We start from the raw sequence: 19,428 nt of genomic DNA, 5'->3' as shown, positions 1-19,428 counted from the left end.
TCTTGCAATATTACAGTGCCTCCTTTTCTCAGTCTTTTCAGTGCTTGTTCTTCCTCAAACTAATTTCTTCTATAATGTTTAATAACTTTTTAATTGCAAGGTACTTTTATGACTGTCTATATTCATTCTTCTTTTCTTTTAGTAATCTGTTTGTAAACTCATTTGTCTTTACTTTCTCCATTCTTTCATCATTGTCACTGAAGTAGTTTTAAAGAGGGCTTCTTTGAGTCTTCCTTATCATAGCAATCATTAGGAGAAATCACAAGCTGAAAATAGGAAGACAATATATATATACACACACAGACTTAGAATTTAGAAGAATCATGTACCATGAGCATTTGAGCATTGGTTTGGCTTCATGAAAATTTTTATTTCCCTTTAGACTGAACCTCATAATTTGATCAACATGGTGGATGGACTCTTGGACTTTCTTAACTATGGTAGCACCTTTGACAGCTCTCTGTATATAGTACTGACCTGGAGTCTCATCATGAGTATCTGGATCTGGCATTGCATAGGTGTGAATAACATGAATATAGAACTCGCCAGGGCTAGTCTACAACACCCATCTTGAACATCCTGCTGTGGTGGAGTAGATCAAATCTTGTTGACACTGGAGAAGTCAATTCCTAGTAACATATGCTGCCAACTGGTTCTGGTGTGACATTTCAAGGGCAGTCTGATGAGCTGGGCCCTAGTTTTCCTTAGGACACTGTGTTTAACTGCCTTTAAAGGGCCACCGTACCTGCAGATGATCAGTTTTCATAGCTAGTAAATAAGCACTTTGGAGAGTCTCTGTTGGCTGAGATCTTTGCCCATGTACCTAACCAGGACTATGCACAAATATTAGAATGTTATTTTTATTATCCTGAAAATAGCCAAGTCCAGGATTCCAGGAAATCCAGGGCAGTGGTAGCTTTGTCCAGGAAATAGAGCCTTAGTGACTACATTATATCTGTCATCATCTGTATTTTTGGCCTTCTTTAACTTACTTTCTACGTTTCCTTTACCTAAATGTGTTCTCTTCCTCTGTTTCTCCAAACTTTTTTCCCAAGACTTCTCTTTTTCTGTTTCTCTTACTCAGAATTCTTCTCTGAATTTCTTCTCTCTTCTATGATGTGTTTTCTTCTCCTCCTACACTTTCTCCCATCATAATTTTTTTCATTTCTCTCTTCCAGATGTTCCTTTTGTCTCTTTCTTTTCATCTTTCCAGGGCTGTGATCAGGCCCAAAGGAAAAAAAAAAACCACACCAAACACTTTATCTCCTCCTCTTCCTTTATCCTTTACCTTTCCTTTGAGTACCATGCATAACTGTTCTTTGATCTAGATGACCTCTTCCCATCTCTTTCCCCTCTGCAGTCTCCCTAAATATAGGTTCTCTAAATCTTTAAAGCCCAGCATCTATCTTTGCATACTTACTAACAGGAATTGCTAACCACTGACAAAATGCTCCATCTGTGTGAAAGTGGGTGTCTTTGATTAATTTTAAAGATGGATTCTCACAAGGTATATCGACAGATCTGTCTGAGGAATTGCTGGAGCCACCTTTTAACCTGGAAGGTACAGTATTCAACAAAGGACATAAATCTTCTTTAATGAAAGAAAAACGCTCTTCATAAAAGTAAAGATAAATTTCTGAGAGTGAATTTTAGGGGCAACAGGCTAAAAAATATGCTGTGGTACATGTATAAGGGGAGGGGGAGGTGCTTGGGAAACAGTCATTGATCACGATCCTCTTCTGCTAGAAGCTGAAAGAAGCAGCTTGAAGGAGAATTTTATTCCTAAAAGTAAGACACACAGTTATGAAAATGTACCACAGTATTGCCCTCTAAGTCTGCAGGGCACTCTAGTTTACAATATTTCTCTTGTCTTCTGTACCAATTTCATAATGCTATCTTTATAAGATGGGGAAAGCATTGATACTGACTTGCTACTGCATAAATCTGACTCCAAATGTCGAGGTGACAGCAGTGTTAAAGCAATCTATGTTTGGAGGACAGGGTGGAAAACAGAGTATCCTTTGTAATTGAAGCATTTCTGAAAGACTGTACTGTTATGATCACGCTGTGGATTACATGCAACTGCCTAGGGGTAGAATAAAAAAAATCTGAGAATTCTGTAATTATGTGAATAATTCTGACACAGCCTTCCTTTTTTAATAGCAAGAGGATAGATGGCATTGCAATTAGTAAATATTCTGTGTTTCTCTCATCGCTGCGCTCTCAGTGGTACTTTCAAGGGTACTCAGTACTGGTTGAAATTAAATTTAAAACCCATTTCTCTCCAAGGAATCTGCTAAAGCAATGATACATGGTTTTGGAAATATACTCTGTCCTGCTTGTTTGTATTAGCTGAATTTAAAAATGAATATGTTTTCTATTGGTAAAATTAAATGATAGACACATTCTAAAAACATTTATTTCTCTAAATATAATCAGCAGAAACACTTTTAAGGTTTGAAACATCCTTCGTATATATGAAAGTGAATCAATATCATGTTATAGCATAATTAGAAAAACAAAATAGAGTTATTCATTAGAATATAATTGATCTATTACTGTTCTATAATTTTCCTCATCTGTGCAGTGGACATATTTATAATTCCCTGATCTTTCAATTCGCCCTCCCCTGCTGTTTTCCCTAAACCAGCCGATGAATGGATCGTGGCTAACCCGGAGCTGACAGACAAAACGAAGTTTACTATCAATGGCCTGCCAACTGGCTCAAAAATCCTTGTGAGAGTAAAAGCTGTGAATGCTGCCGGTGAAAGTGAGCCCAGGTATCACCCACAGCCTATTTTAGTCAAGGAAGTCATAGGTAAGATCCTCCTGCCTACGCCCACCCACAAATACATGCTGCTTCCATACTTCTGGTTTTTTAAGGCTAATACTTACTTGCTTGTTGCTGGAAATTGATCACATGGCCTTACAAAGCCATTGTGCAGTGGCTAGAAATCATGAAACCATCTTAAAAAAATTAATAATTCTTTTTGTTTCATTTTTGAGCCTTTACTGCTCCAGCTTTCAAGGCTTTTTTTCTGCAGAATTTGAACTTGATGTTGCCTTTTTTAAGTTGCACTAAGTTTCTTGCCTGTTCCTACCACCGTAGCATTTGGCATTACAAAAACCAACAGTGTACTTAATGCAACATTGTGGGACCAAGAAATTTTAGATGTCTTGCTTACTAGTCACTTCTGGCAATCATAGACCACACAGTCTCCTATTTATACTGATGCCCACCAGTGCTGCCTCAGTTATGAAAGAAGATAAATGTCAAACACAAGCTTTTGGCTTTTTCAGAACCTCCAAAGATTCGTCTACCAAGACACTTAAAACAAACTTATACTCGAAGAGTTGGAGAAACTGTGAATCTCGTTATTCCCTTTCAGGTAAGAATTAAAAACAGACAGGAAAATACTCTATTCTTCTTGTATTGCTGCTTTTTAACTTCTATGTAACTTTGGTAGGCCAGTGAGTTAACTTAAGTAGAGGTGGAAGCACACTGATCTACATAGGTGTTTGAAAGCTTTTGCTTTGATGTCTTGAAGAAATGATGTTAAGCCAATTAATGAATGGGGTAACTAGCTTAGACTGATTTGTCATCTGTCATCCAAAGAACACTTATAAAACCTCTCAGTAGACATTACGTGTGAGATAATCACTAGAACAATGCAAAATGCTTACACTGGCAGTAGTTAGATATGGTACCAAGAGTGGGACTGTAGCATTTAATTGTTTTCTTGTCATGAGAGGGAGGGGAAGAGGGGGCAAACTTTCACTGTCTCCTATAGGAACTATATCTTTTAAATTCTTGAGATCACAGCTATAATATGACTATTTCTAAGTATACAGCATGTTTTCCCACAGCACCGTGTTAATCTTCATTCCCATACCTTTAACAGCAGTAGCTACCTCTCTACCTGCAGGGTCCCTATTCTTCTGAATACAAGAAATATGACAGAATTAATTTCTATTTCACGTCTGCACACCTAAAGATACTGGGTGGGCATAATCCGGCTTCTACAAGGCTGTTAAAAGCCTAATAAAAGCTTGGTGAGCGATACACTGCAAGATACACTGCTCGAGAAATTAAAGGTATATTTTATGGTTATTCTCTAAGATAAGGCATTCAAAAAGGTACCTAATTTAGGTACTACTAGGCCCACAAAAATGGCACATAAAACATGTCAATCCAGCCTACCTAACAACTATTCCAACTGATTTTGCAATGTAAGAAGAGACTTTGGGATTCCTGGAGGTTTAGTGCACTACTTTCCCTTTCACTGACAGTGTAGAGAATGTAGGCACTTCCAGAGGGTGAAACATTTTGTTCTGCATTTTCTGGGTTTTTTTTATCCTTTTTCTTTCAGAAAACTGGAAATTGTCAAATTCAGCCAGTAAGTTAATTGTCCAATTTAACCAGAATTTGCAAATATTTTCAGTCACCTGAAAATGAAAAGAAAGCAAGCTGCATTTTAGGTGAATTAATATGATTATATCTCAAATGCTGAACGAATTAAAAAAGAATTCTTAGTTTCTTTCAGGATGGTTTTTATTTCCTGTTTGGGAAAAATGAGAAATAAACCCTTTTCCTCTCCCACCCTTTTCTCTCCCGAAATCATATACAAATTGTTTCCTGGCTTCTTACAGGGAAGACCAAGGGCAAAAGTATCATGGCAGAAGAATGGTTCTCCAATTGACAAGAACCAAATCAACATCCGCAACACTGAAAATGACACTATCATCTTCATCCGAAAGGCAGAAAGGAGCCACTCTGGAGAATATGACATGAAAGTGGAAGTAGAGAACTTGGTGGACAAAGCTACGATAGATATTCAAATTGTTGGTATGTTTTGAGAAACAGAAATAAATGCATGCCAGGGAAACAGATTCCAGCCATTCTAAGGCTATGGGAAAGCAGAGGAACACCAAAGAGCACCTTTCTCAACAGTGATAACTCTCCACGTTCAATTACTTGACTATAGATTTGTGGTCTCTGAGTAAACCTTCCTACAAAATGGCAGGTGCTTGTTGGAAAATGTCAGTCTCTTTTTTTTCACTGTTATGCTTTTTATGTTCCTGTCTATCCAGGATACAAGTTTTTCCTGTTGAGTGGCATCCATAGCCGGAAATGATAGTAAATTCATAGTAACTTTGTCACAAGTGTAACGTGGAAGAAATCCTAAAGTTTGAAAGTATATGAAAGTAGGAAAGACAGATGAGAAAACACATTTACTTTTCACTTTTACCAATCTATTTCTTCACATAATAGGCAAAACTGGTGGCACAGCCTTTATAATGATTGTCAGACTTCGTCTTTTTTATGGAACATGTCTTCAACTAATTTTAACTTTTCAAAAATATCATGTCCTTATGCAATTAAAGAGCATATGCTTATTAGAAAGCATACGCACAGAGTGGTCAAGTTATGTTTTTCATAACGCTGATATATCTTAACTTTGGAAATTTTTATTTTGCAACCTCAGCTGTCTTTTGATGTCAGTTTTGGCACATGTGTTGTAAGAAAGAGAGAGAGAGAGAAGTCAAACTAAGTGGAAGACGTGTGTAGCGGGGAGAGAGAGAGAGAAAGCAAACTGTGGAAAATTTCAGCTGCCATATTTTTGTTACAGATCGCCCAGGCCCACCGGAGGTTGTAACTATTGATGACGTCTGGGGAGAGAATGTAAATTTGTCGTGGAAGCCACCAAAAGATGATGGCAATGCTGCCATTACTGGGTACACTATTCAAAAAGCAGATAAGAAGAGTATGGTAAGTAATAAGGAAATCTTTAAAAGGCTGATGTACTCCTGAATTCTCTCTTTTAAAAATAAAAAGCCTTACAGGCTTAAATCGATGTAGGTGGACAAAGCATTGATTAGTCAGCATTCAGAAAATCCGCAAGGCATCTCTAAAAATTCTAAAAATCTCTTATTCGCTGTATCTAAAGCCTAGGAATGGAAATGTTTTTAGATGATGCCAAAGAGGAGGACTAAAAAGGAAAGGACAGGTAGGTTTGAGGGAAGTAATTCTGCTTTTTTTTTTTTCCTTTGTCTCAGTAAAGAAAATAATACCCCAAAATACTAATTCTGAAGTCAGTAGGTTGCTATTAGAATCAAAATGTAGTGATGATGTTTTCAAACCTGCAGTGTCACATTGTGTAAGTCATTACCGCTTGTTACTACCCAGGGCAAACAGTACATATGTAATTCATAAACTGCTTTGAGATTTTTTTGATGAAAAGTGCAATATGGCGATGTTTATTATTTTCATGAAACTAACATTAATTTTACACTTCCTTAAAAGACAGTAGTTGAATTCTTGCATTTAACACTTACTGCAAATTTAAACACTGGCAATCTAGAGTGTTGCTTACCATCCTAGGCTGTGGCTCCAGGGATGTCATTACATCTCCCACAGCCAGGAGGAAATGGCCCACCTTTTGCAGGCAGGGCCTAAACCTTAATTAGGTAATTACCAGTTCAAGCCAGCTGGGTGATAGCCATACTAGGGCAACATTTTGAGAGCTGCCTTTTTTAAGAGAAACTTTTTGCTGCCCACTCTCACTTTAATACATTGATCAGTAATACAGTGATCTGCTTCATGGTCTGATCAATTCATTCTTCCTGTGCCACTATTTCCCTTCCCATTCTTCACATTTTCTTTCTCTTCAGACTGTAAGAAGAGCTGGTGTGTGTACAGTGATCAGAACAATGATGGCCCCTGTCTCTAAATTACTGTGTTAAGGACAAAGCAACAATAGCAGTGTCTAGGGCCCAGTGCGTCATGGATCATCCAGGTCAGAGCTTCCCCACATTCTCTGTGGTGGTGAATTTCGCAATTCTGGCACAGCTCGCCTTCTACAGAAAACTGTTTTCCCAAAAGACACTTTGGCTCTTAAAGATAACCAAATATCAATGCCAATTGTGGCACAAGGAACTCAGCACAAGTTCATCTTTAGCAAAGCAAGAAAACTACATAGGGCAGAGCAAAGAAAAGCAAAAACATTGCTGTGGTCATATTGCACTTTCTATTAATTACATTTTTAGCATTAACCTTTTTCATATCAGCTTGTTATTTAGGTGCATGTACGAGGATAGAATTCACATGTCCTGTTACTGCCACAAGACTAAAGTGCTAAAGCAGTGAGCTTGTTGTATTCTCATTATCACTCATGTCATTAACTATTGTTAGCTTCACTATTTTAGTATTCATTAACACGAAAAATCTGTACTCCCACAAGGTTGATGATTCTTCCAGTTAATTGCTATTACTCTCTGTGTTTGTGTCTTCCAGGAATGGTTCACAGTAATGGAGCACTACCACCGCACCAGTGCCACCATTAACGAGCTCGTCATAGGAAATGAGTACTACTTCCGGATCTTCGCTGAAAACATGTGTGGCCTCAGTGAGGATGCAACGATGACCAAAGAGAGTGCTTTGATTGCTAAGGATGGTTAGCTAATTATCCATTCTTTGTCAAAAGCGAAGGGGTGTGTTCAGGGGCTGGAAGGTGATTAGAGATAAAACGTTCAGATGCATTCCTAGCCCTAAGACCAGGTACACATAACAGCTAGGACATTTCATATCAGGACTTCTTGGATTGTCCACATTGTTCATAGTTCTTTTTTTTTTTTTGTCAAGAGTGGGATGTTTTTCCCATGTTCTCACATTTTCTACCATCTTGGATCTCATACTCATTTCACCACTGGCAGATCTGAGTCAACAAGAGCTGGAAGAGGAGTAAAGAGGCTGTTCTGTTAGAAGCAGTGGGTCATTGCCTCCCTGTGGACTTGGCACCAGCTGTGCAAGTGCTCCCATCCATTTCAGGCAGGATCCAACAGATAAGGGCAACCCCTGCTTCACATCTCTTGCAGGTGAAGCTGGACTAATTCTGATCCTGCAGTCAGATATCCTGACACTTCAGAAATTGTCAATTTGAAATGGGACTGTAAACTTAAAAAAAAAAAAAGGGGGGGAGGGGCGGGGAGAAATTAACTATCCCTTTACAGAAAGGGAAATTCTACAAACAGGTGGTTTAAAGGAAGAAAATCAAACCAGATCATCTCAGTTTGCCTGAAAGGAAGGAATACATGACTGCCATGATACAGAGGACAGCCAACCTGTACAAGCCACAGTGACAGGCTGAAGGACTGAAGGCTCAGGGTACTGGACCCCACTTCCATTAGTAAAAATAAAACTACCTCTCTCTTAGAAATAAACGAAAGAATGGCTATGGCAATTGCTTTTCATCACTGCTTACTTGCCCTTGTAATGAGAGCAAGTATCAGGCCTGAGCTGCACTGAAGTCAGTATGAGAGCTCGGATTAGGTTTCAGTGAAGCAAAGATGTTTAATGATACCTGTGCAGAGAAATAGATGTCAGTCTGTCCAGCTGTTTTAAATGGCAGCTTAGTTTGTGGGTGAAGATGATTTATTGATGGTAATCTCCATTGCAGAGCAGGGATAAAGTGGCAGCGAGAAACTAGATTTTACTACCATATTTTCCTTGTACAGAAACTACATCCATTCAGGCATCTGTATTGTTAGTGCACTGTATGAAGCAGAAAGAAAAGTGGATTTTCAGATACAGAGACAGTTCGTAACAAACCGTGAAAAATAACTGGCAACAGGGTGAACAAGGCTTGTCAAGGCAGGTATCCCACAGTACATCAGTCAGTCTGTCCTGTTCTGTAATGTGCAGGGCATGCAGGCAAAGACACAGCATAAATGTATATTATTTTGTGTACTACCTACTCAGGAAACAAAGAGAAGCTCTCAGACATCTATTCTATAGCATGACCAAGAGCTTTAGCCACTCCGCAGGCTCACTTCCAACCTCCTCTACAGGTACAGCTACTAAAGTCACATTGGTACCTAAAGCAGCGCAGATCAGAACTGACTCTTTGTATCTGTTTAAGATGCTCGGGTATTTAGCTACACGCTAACACTTTTTTTATAAATGTCTTATTTTCATTTCATAGGTAAAGTCTACAAATACCCAGTTTACGACGATTTTGATTTCAGTGAACGGCCATTGTTTACTCAGCCTCTAGTCAACACGTTTGCTGTAGCTGGTTACAACGCTACTTTGAACTGCAGTGTTCGGGGCAACCCCAAGGTACAGCACAGCTCATAAGAGTGTCAGTTAAAACACGAGAGAGTTTCACCTGACAACAAAAATTATAATACCATTTTTACTATTTGTCTCACTCACATGTCAAGATGAAGGCAAAAAGAGCGGTGTGGGCTCTAAAGAAGACAAAAAAAGGACTTACTTACCTGTGTTATAGGCATATTATAATACTTACTAAATCCACAGATAACTCAGTGAAAGGCAGAACCTCAGGAAAAAGTTGGGCTATATTGGGACCAGCACTGACAACAGCTGTACAGTTAATGTATCAGTAAAGGTTGTTATTAAAATAAAGCCATAGTTATTCTATAAAAAGCAAATTATGCTTTAAGAAACTGCATTGCAGGAATACTTTGGGGACTGCATTGGTTCTCAAACCCACTATGCAACGCATCTTTCAGTTTCTTTTGAGTTGTGTCTTTTTGTGGTATGTTTTCTGTTGTGAAAAACTGCACTGACGTAGTAAAATGAGAACTCAAGAGTATTTAATAACATATTTGCTGTTCACTCTTCACCTTCACAGTTTCTGACTGTTCTGTGTGCATACTGTGAAAAAACATGCTTTTCTTACTGATGGGTATCAGAATCTATTGCTCAGATGTTTGCTATCATTACACAGCACTTCTTACATTGATAACAGGCTTACACTTATGACTTTAATTATGTGACAGGAGCTGCATTGAAAAAAATCTTGCTTAAAAACAGATGCATGATGGAGGTTGTGAGTATGTCTGAGCTAAGAATTACAATTTCCTTTCTATCACTATTTTATCTATTTTGTATCATTTCTGGATTACTCAATTTCAACAGAACATCACAAAAAGTGACAGAATATTTCAGTTCATAGGTTTGCACACGTGCATTCTCTTCTTTTTTTTTACCCCAGCCCAAAATAACCTGGCTGAAAAACAAAGTCATCATAATGAATGATCCAAGGTACCGAATGTTCAGCAACCAAGGTGTCTGCACCTTGGAGATCCGCAAACCCAGTCCCTATGATGGAGGTACTTACACCTGCCGAGCAGTCAATGAACTCGGGGAGGCAGAGGTTGATTGCAAACTGGAAGTAAAAGGTAAGGGTTTTAATCATCACAAATGCTCTGAACACCATCTACAGATGAGCCAAAAGTACTTAAGGGAAATGCAAAATGGAGATCAATAACTTTTTTAATTTTCCTGGATGAAAATAATAACTTGGTTAGGACAAAATAATTGGTTGCTTTGTTTTCCTTTCAAGGACCAACATGCTATGCTTATGCTATATTGTCTTTTTTTTGCCTCCATGCCAATTCACATATGCAGTGATTGCAAGGACTTTTTCCACAAGTGACAAAATGATAGACTGTAGCTCCTAGAGCTATGCCACTTACCTGACAAACTCTAGTAAGACTCAGCCACAGAGCTCTCTGAGAAAACATTAACAAAATTAGCATGGATAAAGACAGAACTCTGAAGGAAATGGCAAGGGGAGAAGGATAGAAGTAAGAAAGATTAGTTCTGGGCAGTCTTTGTCTGCCTTACAATTATGTATTAAACAAACAAACACTTGCTGCCAAGGAAAACTGTTTCATGTAGTTGGCAAAATCATGTAGCAAAAAGCAGTTTTGTTCCAAGGGCACAAGCTAGTTGACATAATTGCTGTATTTTCTTTTTTTTAAAAAAAAAGTAATCAAAACCATGGATTTTGCAAATACAGGGAAAGGAGGAATGAAGTAGGTTAGCCTTCTACAACTGAAGATATATCTTTATTTTCATTAAGAGACACATTTTATGAATTCCAGGTAGTTTAGCATTGATGGAGATATGAATGGCAAAAGGATTTGAATTGGACTACTAATGAATAATCTCAGGACCAAATTTTTAAGAGATTTACTTCCTAGGAAAAGACATAGTCAGAGCTGGACTAACTCCCACCAAAGGCTTTTGCTTCGACCGTGGAATAAGCTAAATATTTCTGAAAAAAAATAATTTAAGGTTTAAGTAAGGAAAGCTGCCTAAAGCCAGCTGATAGGAAGTGTCTAATTTAGGAATTTAGAGGGAATTTAGGCTAGCTGAATATGGCTCTAATTATATTATTTCCATCATGCTATTCTATAATGAAAACCATAATATTGAACATCCTTATGAATTGTATTGTGTTTATTTTGGATTGCAATTTCAATTTTCTGCATTTCTGATGTATCTTGTCCCACAGCTCAAATCTGCTAGCAAGAAGCCATTCCAATAAATGTTTGGTCTAGGAAGCTGAAGATTTAACTAATGTAATGAAAATATGCAGAATATGTTACTTAATTTTCATGATTTCTTTGTAAGGCACTGTGTTTAAAAGATGATGTTCTCATCCTGGAAGTATGATTGTTTTTCTTAACCGCAAGCAAACTGTTTATTTCAGTGTAACAGAAGACCTCATCACCTGAGAAGGTTGCTTCCTCTTTTTTTTGGTTGTTTTTTATACTGAAAGGCAAAGTCAGTTTGCTATTTCACTAAACTTCCTAAGTCTCCAAGCCCTAAAGTTCTTATGCACGTTTACACTCAGTTGGAACAGTTTTGATTTCAGCACTGTTCTTGTAGTACAACCAAATACTACATTTTAAATACGAGAAGCTGTTTATTTCTGTCCCTTGTTTCACAAAGAATTTTTTACATATAATGTGCAGAATACTGTGAAACATTTTTAAGATAAGAAATAATTTAACTAATATTTCTCCATTTTAGGAAGTCCAAACTCCAAAGGTTGCCATGGATTACATCTTTTTCCTCAGTAATTCCCTTTCCAGATTTTGTGAAATGTAGATGTTTCTGTCAATCTTGGAACTTTTTTTCACTGAATCTCAGGAGGAATTAGTTTGCTGTTTTTGAAGCGTCATACAAACATCATGTTTTCATTCAGGCTGACTCTTACTATGAAATAGTTTCCAAGAAACTGTTCACCAGCAGTCAAAGCTGCTCTATGTTAGAGTTTTCAAGAGAGAAGTGTGGAGAGATTTTTGCCTTCACTCAATACTGATGGGGAATTTAATTTCTTACGTTTGTGTACTGGTATCTGAAATAGGCTGGGAATGCTTAGATCCTTTTCGAGTCAATTAGAAGCAATGTATCTAGGAAAAAAGCTATAGTTCTGTTCATTAAAGTGGTCACTAGGTACAGCTGAGATGATGTCTCTGATGATTTTTGCTGACAAACGTTTATTTAACTCTCACAGGTCCAGTTTTCTGAGTAGTGCTCAGAAACGGAGGGCACATGCTACCCTATGTTCACAGGCTGCCAGAGCTGTGCCATTCACAGCTGATTCTTTCCATAATGGCTGCATTAAAGATTAAAACAAAAATATATATATCTGGCAACATGGCAGCAAGCATTTAGGGTAGACAACAGTCAGAGCAGTGAAGCACTAGAGCAGATTTCCCGCAGAGGTTGTAGAGCCTTTGGTACCAAGGGCCTTTAAGAGCAGCTTAGAAGAATGACAGCAGCACAATTTCTAAGGATGATGACAATATGCACTAAATGACATCTCAAGATTGCTTCCAGCTCTGTGAGTCTCTGATTTTGACTCTGTTCTTAACATTGCCAACATACTCTAGCACCTCAGCCAGATTCAAGTATCCCCCCGGTCATTCATCCCACAGGAAACCTTAGATAGATGCATGGGTTTTGCATCATGTTCTGAGAGTTGTGTTAATCATCCTAGCAGCTGGTTGCAGCAAGTCCTACAGTCTCAATTCCTCTGGCACCTTATCCTGAGGATTGCAGTTGAACATACCTTTGCTACAGTGAGAATGATGCTGTAAGAACTACTCCCCATAGACAAGATTTAGTTCATCCTTTCCCACTTAAAAAAAAAAACCCTCCTGCACCCACTGACTGCAAAAGGCTTGTAGCATAGACATTTCTAAACTGAAAAGCCTTCTTTCTTCTTAAAGAAAGTAATATTTAATTTAAAAGATCAACTGAAAAAAATGGAATACTACATCATAGACATCCTGCTCAGAGTAGTACTTTAATTTTGTGTCACACCTGGTAGAAGGCCTGAAAAATGCAGGCTGTTAGCATCCCACCTGGGCTGTGTGTTGTTTCTCTCTTCTTAGCTCTGTGATGGGCTTCTTCATTAAGCTAAATCCAACCTCCCCTAATTAATGGTTGGTTTCTGTACCCAATCCCATATCAACCATCACTTGGCCCAGTCCTGCTCCTTTCCACCAAGCCTGGTATTGTGGTTCTCTCCCAGCAGTTCGGGCTATGAGAGGTCACCGTTGCTGAGATTCCTCACTCCATCCTGGTAGGTTTAGCCATTACTTTAGACTCCTTTTTGAAGACTGCTTAGACCAGCAATTTGTGGGGCGTAGACACAGGACAGCTGTTGTAAAGGTTCAGTGCTGACACTCTTAACGTGACTGGCAGTTCAGCGGATGGATTCAAATGGAACAGGATTAAGCAAATACAGCAGCTGTAGCTTGGCAAACCAGGCTCAGGGTTTGCTATATGATACAGACAAACACAAATGAGTATTAAACAGTCACAGCATAAAAACATTAATTATGTCTTATTTCACCCTTCTATTGACTTATGTGTTGAATTACCATTCTCTTCAGTTTTCCAGCTTGTTTGTTCATTTAGGAGGGCTCTTTGGATGACTGCTCATCACGCTGACGAAGAGCAAAGATTTATGGATTTCTTACTCACTGGAAATAGACTGCTCTGTGTGTGTGTGTTTTTATATGTATAGCTTTAAACTGGTTCAGCTTTACTCCAGCAAGTAACAATCGAGGTCTGTGTTTGTAAAATGATGAAATACAGTTGAATGTTGCCTCAATAGGACCAAAAAGCTCAAGGCTATGCTACCTATCTGGTGAATGTACTACCTACAGTGCTGTTCTTACAGATTTTTGGATAGTAAGTCATGGTAGAGAGCTCTATGCCATGCAAGAGTATATATTGCAGTAAGTGAATTTTCCTTATGTTGGCTAGAATTTATTTTCTCCATCAATTTCTGAGGTGTTGGAGATCTGAAATTTATCATTTATATATACAAGTCCAGTCCTAGGAATATCACAGAACTACTCACAGAACAGTCTAGGACTTCCAATTTTGCATAGTACTTGAACAACTGAGTAGCTATGAATACTCTGGCTATGAATACTATCAGTATGCCACAATTTTCTACTTTTTTAGCCATTCACTTACAGTATTTTAGTGCCAAATTAAAGCTTTTACTTGTTAAATGTTAAATAATTAATGATAATTACGAGCACAATAATTAAAAAAATAACTATTAATCTGTCCGGAAAAATAAAAAACAAACCACAAACAAACGAAAAAACACAAACGGGTTTGTGTTTACTGATGTTATTTCATATACACAGTACTTCATTCTTTTGTTTTCAGTTTTGCTGAGTGAACTTAAAGATGGCAGATATATGAGCTGCTTGGTACGACTGCACCTACAATGGCTTTTTTTGTAAATATAAATGTGCTGAAAAAAGTCATGTACTACATCTTAGACAAAAGAGTAACTCGTCCTCATATATCTTGAAAGATGATGCATAGGCATAATCTAATTAAATATATTTTATAAGGAAAATTCAAAATGTGTATCTTTTAAGTTTGAGGTAGATCTCTAGCTGTGGCTGTAAATCTCTCATTACAAGCAATACGGAACTGATTCCTTATCAGTTTCACTGAGGTCAATGAAAAGATTCAGATAAAGTACTGTGCTTTTATCATGAAACAAACATTTTTGGAGAATGTTTATCTTAAGAGTAAAATCAAGGTTGATGATGACTGTAATGGGTTGACGATGGCTAAGATGTTGTATAAGAATATTAAAAAAAATAAGGTGTTAAGATCAACTGGGAAGAAGTTCAAATGCGAATAAATACCACTATAAATATTCTAATTCTGCAGTGATATATCATGGAGTAATTAACCCAGGAGAACCATTCTTCTTGGCGGGGAATAATCAGGTTTATAATAAGCATACTCCTCTGGACATTCCATTTCATTCCCTTCCTCTCTTTCCACATGCAAACGCATTTTCTGCATGCAAAGTGTGTATTTATTTGCTTTTCTAGATTAAACTAGCTAGAGTCTCATGGCATACAATGTCTATGTCACATGAGCAAAGAAGGCCAAATTAATCAAGAATATGGGTATTTAACATCTGAGTTAAACAGGTTTTAGACATGTTCCTGCTATGCCACTGGGCACAGAACTACTTGTACCTATAAAGAATATATTTAATGACTGAGGCTACCTTTGACCAGAACACTTAAGACGTTTCTAGGAGGTAGAAATTTGAAAAGCAAGTCCCAGTTATCTTCTAGAATTATTGAAAGAACAGAAGTATCATAAAGTAATTTACCGTGTTTAAAAGGCATTCTTTATTACAGAATGGTAGTCTCTGGTTACAAGTTAGTGCTGAGAGTGATAATCTATGCCTGACCTTGCACTACAGAATCTAATGACGAAATCTTGATCCAATTGAAATCAGTGAAAACTTTCTACTTAGAAGCATATAATTTTACTTCCTTTCCTCTGGAGCTTATTTTAAATGCAGGTTCAGTGGGGTTCAGAGAACTTGGTTCTTTCTGCAGAAGTGTGTTTGCTTGTAACATTGCCCAAATCCAGAATGTTGGCAGTGCAGTTTTAAAATGTCAGAGATGCCGAGAAACTAGTTGCCACTATATTATGCACCAGATTTACTATTTTAAACCTAAAATATGTGAAGAAATTAGGCTAGACAATGTTCCTTTAGTATTTGAAGTATTAAGGTATTTATCTTAAATGGCTACAATAGGCACAAAGTTGAGTGCTTTTATATATATACATATATAAATATATATCTATGGACGTTTTAAAGAGTCAAAATGTTTAATTAAAGGTAAGGGCTCCTATAGAGTAAATAGCATGCTTTAAGCTATGTAAATGTGGATATGTGACAAAGTACATACTTTAGTGCACAGGTGTGTTATTAGTCTGTACTTGATAATTTTGCCTTACAGAGTTTCGACATATATATATATATATATATATACATGCTTCGGTGTTATGTGTGTGCTTTTTTTCCCTGGTGGGAAATATTATATATATATATGTGTGTTAGCTTCCTTGAAGCTATGTTTCGAAACTTCTATGATAAATGTCAGTTGCATAATTTGGTTCCAATCTATACTTTAGACTAATTACAGGAGTTACAGTTACTTGTACATATTAATATAGCTTTTACATATTAATGATAATTTTGAAGTGGAACTGGATCCCTACCTTTTACTCTTCATGTGTTTCTATTCCTACATATTTTACATGACTAAGGATTAAAACATCATCCTGACATAATTGTAAGCATAATTTCACTCAACGTTTTCTCTCTACTTTTGGGTTTGTGATTAAATTGTTACTTCTCTTTCTCTCTCTCCCTTAGTTACACAGTAAGGATTTTTGAATGTATATTGTCATCTAAGGTAAGCTTTCATATGGTTCTTGCATATGAAGCTTATGTCTGTTTACAAGTCATACAATGTCTGCCTAGTATGGCATGATTTTCATTATTTCACTTAATGAAAATGGTTTTTAAAATGAGTAGTATGATAGATCTAATGCATATAAAACTGGATTTTTATAATAATTGCTTGTTATGGTAATTCCTCTTAGTAATACATCCCACTATCTTCTAATGGGGCACGTTTCAATGAAATTTATCAGTGCATGAGTTAGCATGATTAATTAGCATGAATAAAATGCAAATAATAAAATAGCATTTTGCATTTACAGTCAGATATTTTCATATAGGAGTATACCTCTATGTAAGTGAAATATTTGTTCCACAGTTGATTTCATTTAAAAATGAATGATTCCTATCACAACTTGAACTACATGAGTTGAAAAGAATGCCAAAAAGCATGCTTTTTTTTGTCTGTATTGTGCATCTGCCTAAGGTCGGGAGCGAAGATTTCTGCAACAGTGATGGTGTTAAATGAGATAGCACAGTCTCATAATCACTAGTAACTAATAGCACTTTAACTGGACAATCCTTGTGTTAAAAAAGGCTATAGATTCCTAAAATCTGTACTCAGGATATGTAAGTATCAGCTCAGCTGCGTTTAGCTGAAGCATTCAGAGACAGTGATATCTTCATCCTGGCAATGTACTTTTGCTTTAAAGCTCTTGTCGTGTTCCAGAAAAGGCTCCAAAGGTAAGTGCAGTTATTAGTGGATGGTTTTGCAATTTGGAGAACAGAATACTCATGTAGATTTGTAAGAGGAATAGTAGTGGTACATAGCTTTCTTACCACAAACGCAACCCTTCGCCTTGAGAAAGGGCAGACTAATGTTTTTAGCAAAATATTTATCTTTTGCCCACTGTTCCTTCCAAATGTCATTTGATTTCAATGAAATTAACAGAAATACCCATGTATTTAGCATCTTCTATAGCTTTCCATGACACTTTTTTCAATGGCCCGAAACTTCAGCTCTAATTTGGATTATTTGCATTAAATTACTACTTCTACATCAGTGGGATCTGGGGTGCTCTGGCTGGTGTGTTAGACACCATATACATATTTTTCTGGGCACTGAAAGAAATAAGTTGTCTTGGATTGCTAAAATTATTAAATGTTTTTCAAAGATCTTTTGCCTTGTCCTTTTTTCCAGAACAGCAAAGAAAAAATTGAGTGCTTCCACTGGCTTTCCTGTAAGCCTAGGTTTCTATTATAGCACACTGATTTCAAATAGGTTTGTTTCAGGTTTCCACTCACAATGGCTAAGCCACAGTCAGAAAGCACGTAGACCTGGGAACAGTGCTTCTGATACCTGTTCAGTGCATATTGACTCCAACCATCTTAAATCTGGAAAAAAAAAAAAAAAAAGAAAAGTTCAGTTGCACAGAGACAGGAAGCAAAGTTTGGGCGGGGCTGCAAGAAACACTGAATCCAAAAGGCCCCTAATTGTCAGAAAGGCTTGTGAGCATGGACACTCACTGCTGCGGCTAAGCAAGATGATGGCCACAAGTGTGGAGGTCTACTACTCCAAAATCATTCTTCAGACTTTCCCAGCGGATGAAAGTTTCGACTTTCATCACCTCTCTCTGGAGCCTAAAGGCACCTATATCTAAAATCCTGTGGGTTTTTTTTTCATATGGTTCTTTTAAGTGTGTCATCCCAGCTGCTATTTTGAAGCAACATGGTAAATATTTTGCTAAATACTTATAAGCCATTCTAAGACCCAACACTAGAATAATTTCAATGTCTCCACGTTTTCCACAACTCGTCGTTGTCAGGAGTTTCTACATTGTTCCCTCTGGTTTGACTTCCATCTCTTACTATACCCTGCCTCATGGAAATGCAGGAGGGTTATTTGAAGGGAAGCTTATGATAAACTATGGTATGAGGTGAGATAAATGACTGAATATATGACATCCTAGAAATGAAATTCACCCTGTGCAAGAGGACAGGAAAGTTCTGTAGAGTACAGAGGTTGAATAATGGTTAATTCTTGTGCTGTACTTTTGAACAGGGATGAATTTTACCCCCTCTCAAAATGAAGTATGCAATAGGGACTGACTAAATCTTTATCGCTTATGCCAGAAAATAAAGGTACAAAGCTCTTGCTCCAGGGACCTTCAACCTGAAGATTGTCTTATTCCTTGTTCGTAGGTGGGCTTTCGTTCTTCAGACTATTGATGGATGGAGTGCCTCCGCATATCATTGATTCGTATATGCGTGAAGTACAGGCAGACAAAACTGAGGGGAAGTGAGAGTCCGTCCACAGTGTTTCCTCCCACTGCACTGGAAATTGGTTAGCAGAATTACAGCATCTTAGTTCTTGCAATGACAGAACAAATGTGTGGTTGGGATTTTTCTTTTCTTTTTTTTTTTTTCCTTTTCCTTTTTTTTTTTTTTTTGTTTATTTGTAGTTTTGTTTTCCCTACCTGCTCTTACTGAAAAGAAAGAATACGCATGGATTGCTTTGGGGTTGAAATGAAATGAACTGAAGACAACACACATTTTGTAATGTTCAGCTTTATTTTCTGTTTGATATTGTGTTCTGTTTTTTAATGAGGAAAGAGGAGAAGCTCTGTAATAAACGCAAGGAGGCAGTCAGTTTGTACTTGGTGGTACAAAGTGTATCTTTCTCAAACTGGAAAGTACATGGATTAACCAGTAGCTGTGCAATAAGACCCTTGGAATACATACCTCTTTGACATTGTATCTTATTCATTTGAGAATTGTTTAACAGAATATGGTTTTACTGTAAGGTAATTAATACATATGCGCTTAATGATCATTTAAGCTGAACATATCT

The 19,428-nt window shown here is 37.3% G+C and overlaps 1 protein-coding gene across 1 annotated transcript in view; it reads left to right on the top strand.

Annotated features, from left to right (window-relative positions):
• Nucleotides 1-18,880, top strand: part of MYBPC1 (myosin binding protein C1) — a 50,524-nt gene extending 31,644 nt beyond the window's left edge. Inside the window, 9 exon segments of the mRNA XM_086610747.1 lie at nucleotides 1,493-1,561; nucleotides 2,651-2,818; nucleotides 3,301-3,389; nucleotides 4,651-4,846; nucleotides 5,631-5,770; nucleotides 7,295-7,454; nucleotides 8,982-9,118; nucleotides 10,020-10,206; nucleotides 18,780-18,880. Coding sequence (XP_086466873.1) covers nucleotides 1,493-1,561; nucleotides 2,651-2,818; nucleotides 3,301-3,389; nucleotides 4,651-4,846; nucleotides 5,631-5,770; nucleotides 7,295-7,454; nucleotides 8,982-9,118; nucleotides 10,020-10,206; nucleotides 18,780-18,880 — 1,247 coding nt within the window.
• The last annotated feature ends 548 nt before the right edge of the window (nucleotides 18,881-19,428 follow it).

The sequence above is a fragment of the Tauraco erythrolophus genome, chromosome 4 (genome assembly GCF_009769465.1).
Source record: "Tauraco erythrolophus isolate bTauEry1 chromosome 4, bTauEry1.pri, whole genome shotgun sequence".
Classification (NCBI taxonomy): domain Eukaryota; kingdom Metazoa; phylum Chordata; class Aves; order Musophagiformes; family Musophagidae; genus Tauraco; species Tauraco erythrolophus.
Note: the sequence above shows the minus strand (reverse complement) of the source record. Positions and strands in the feature narration are given on the sequence as shown.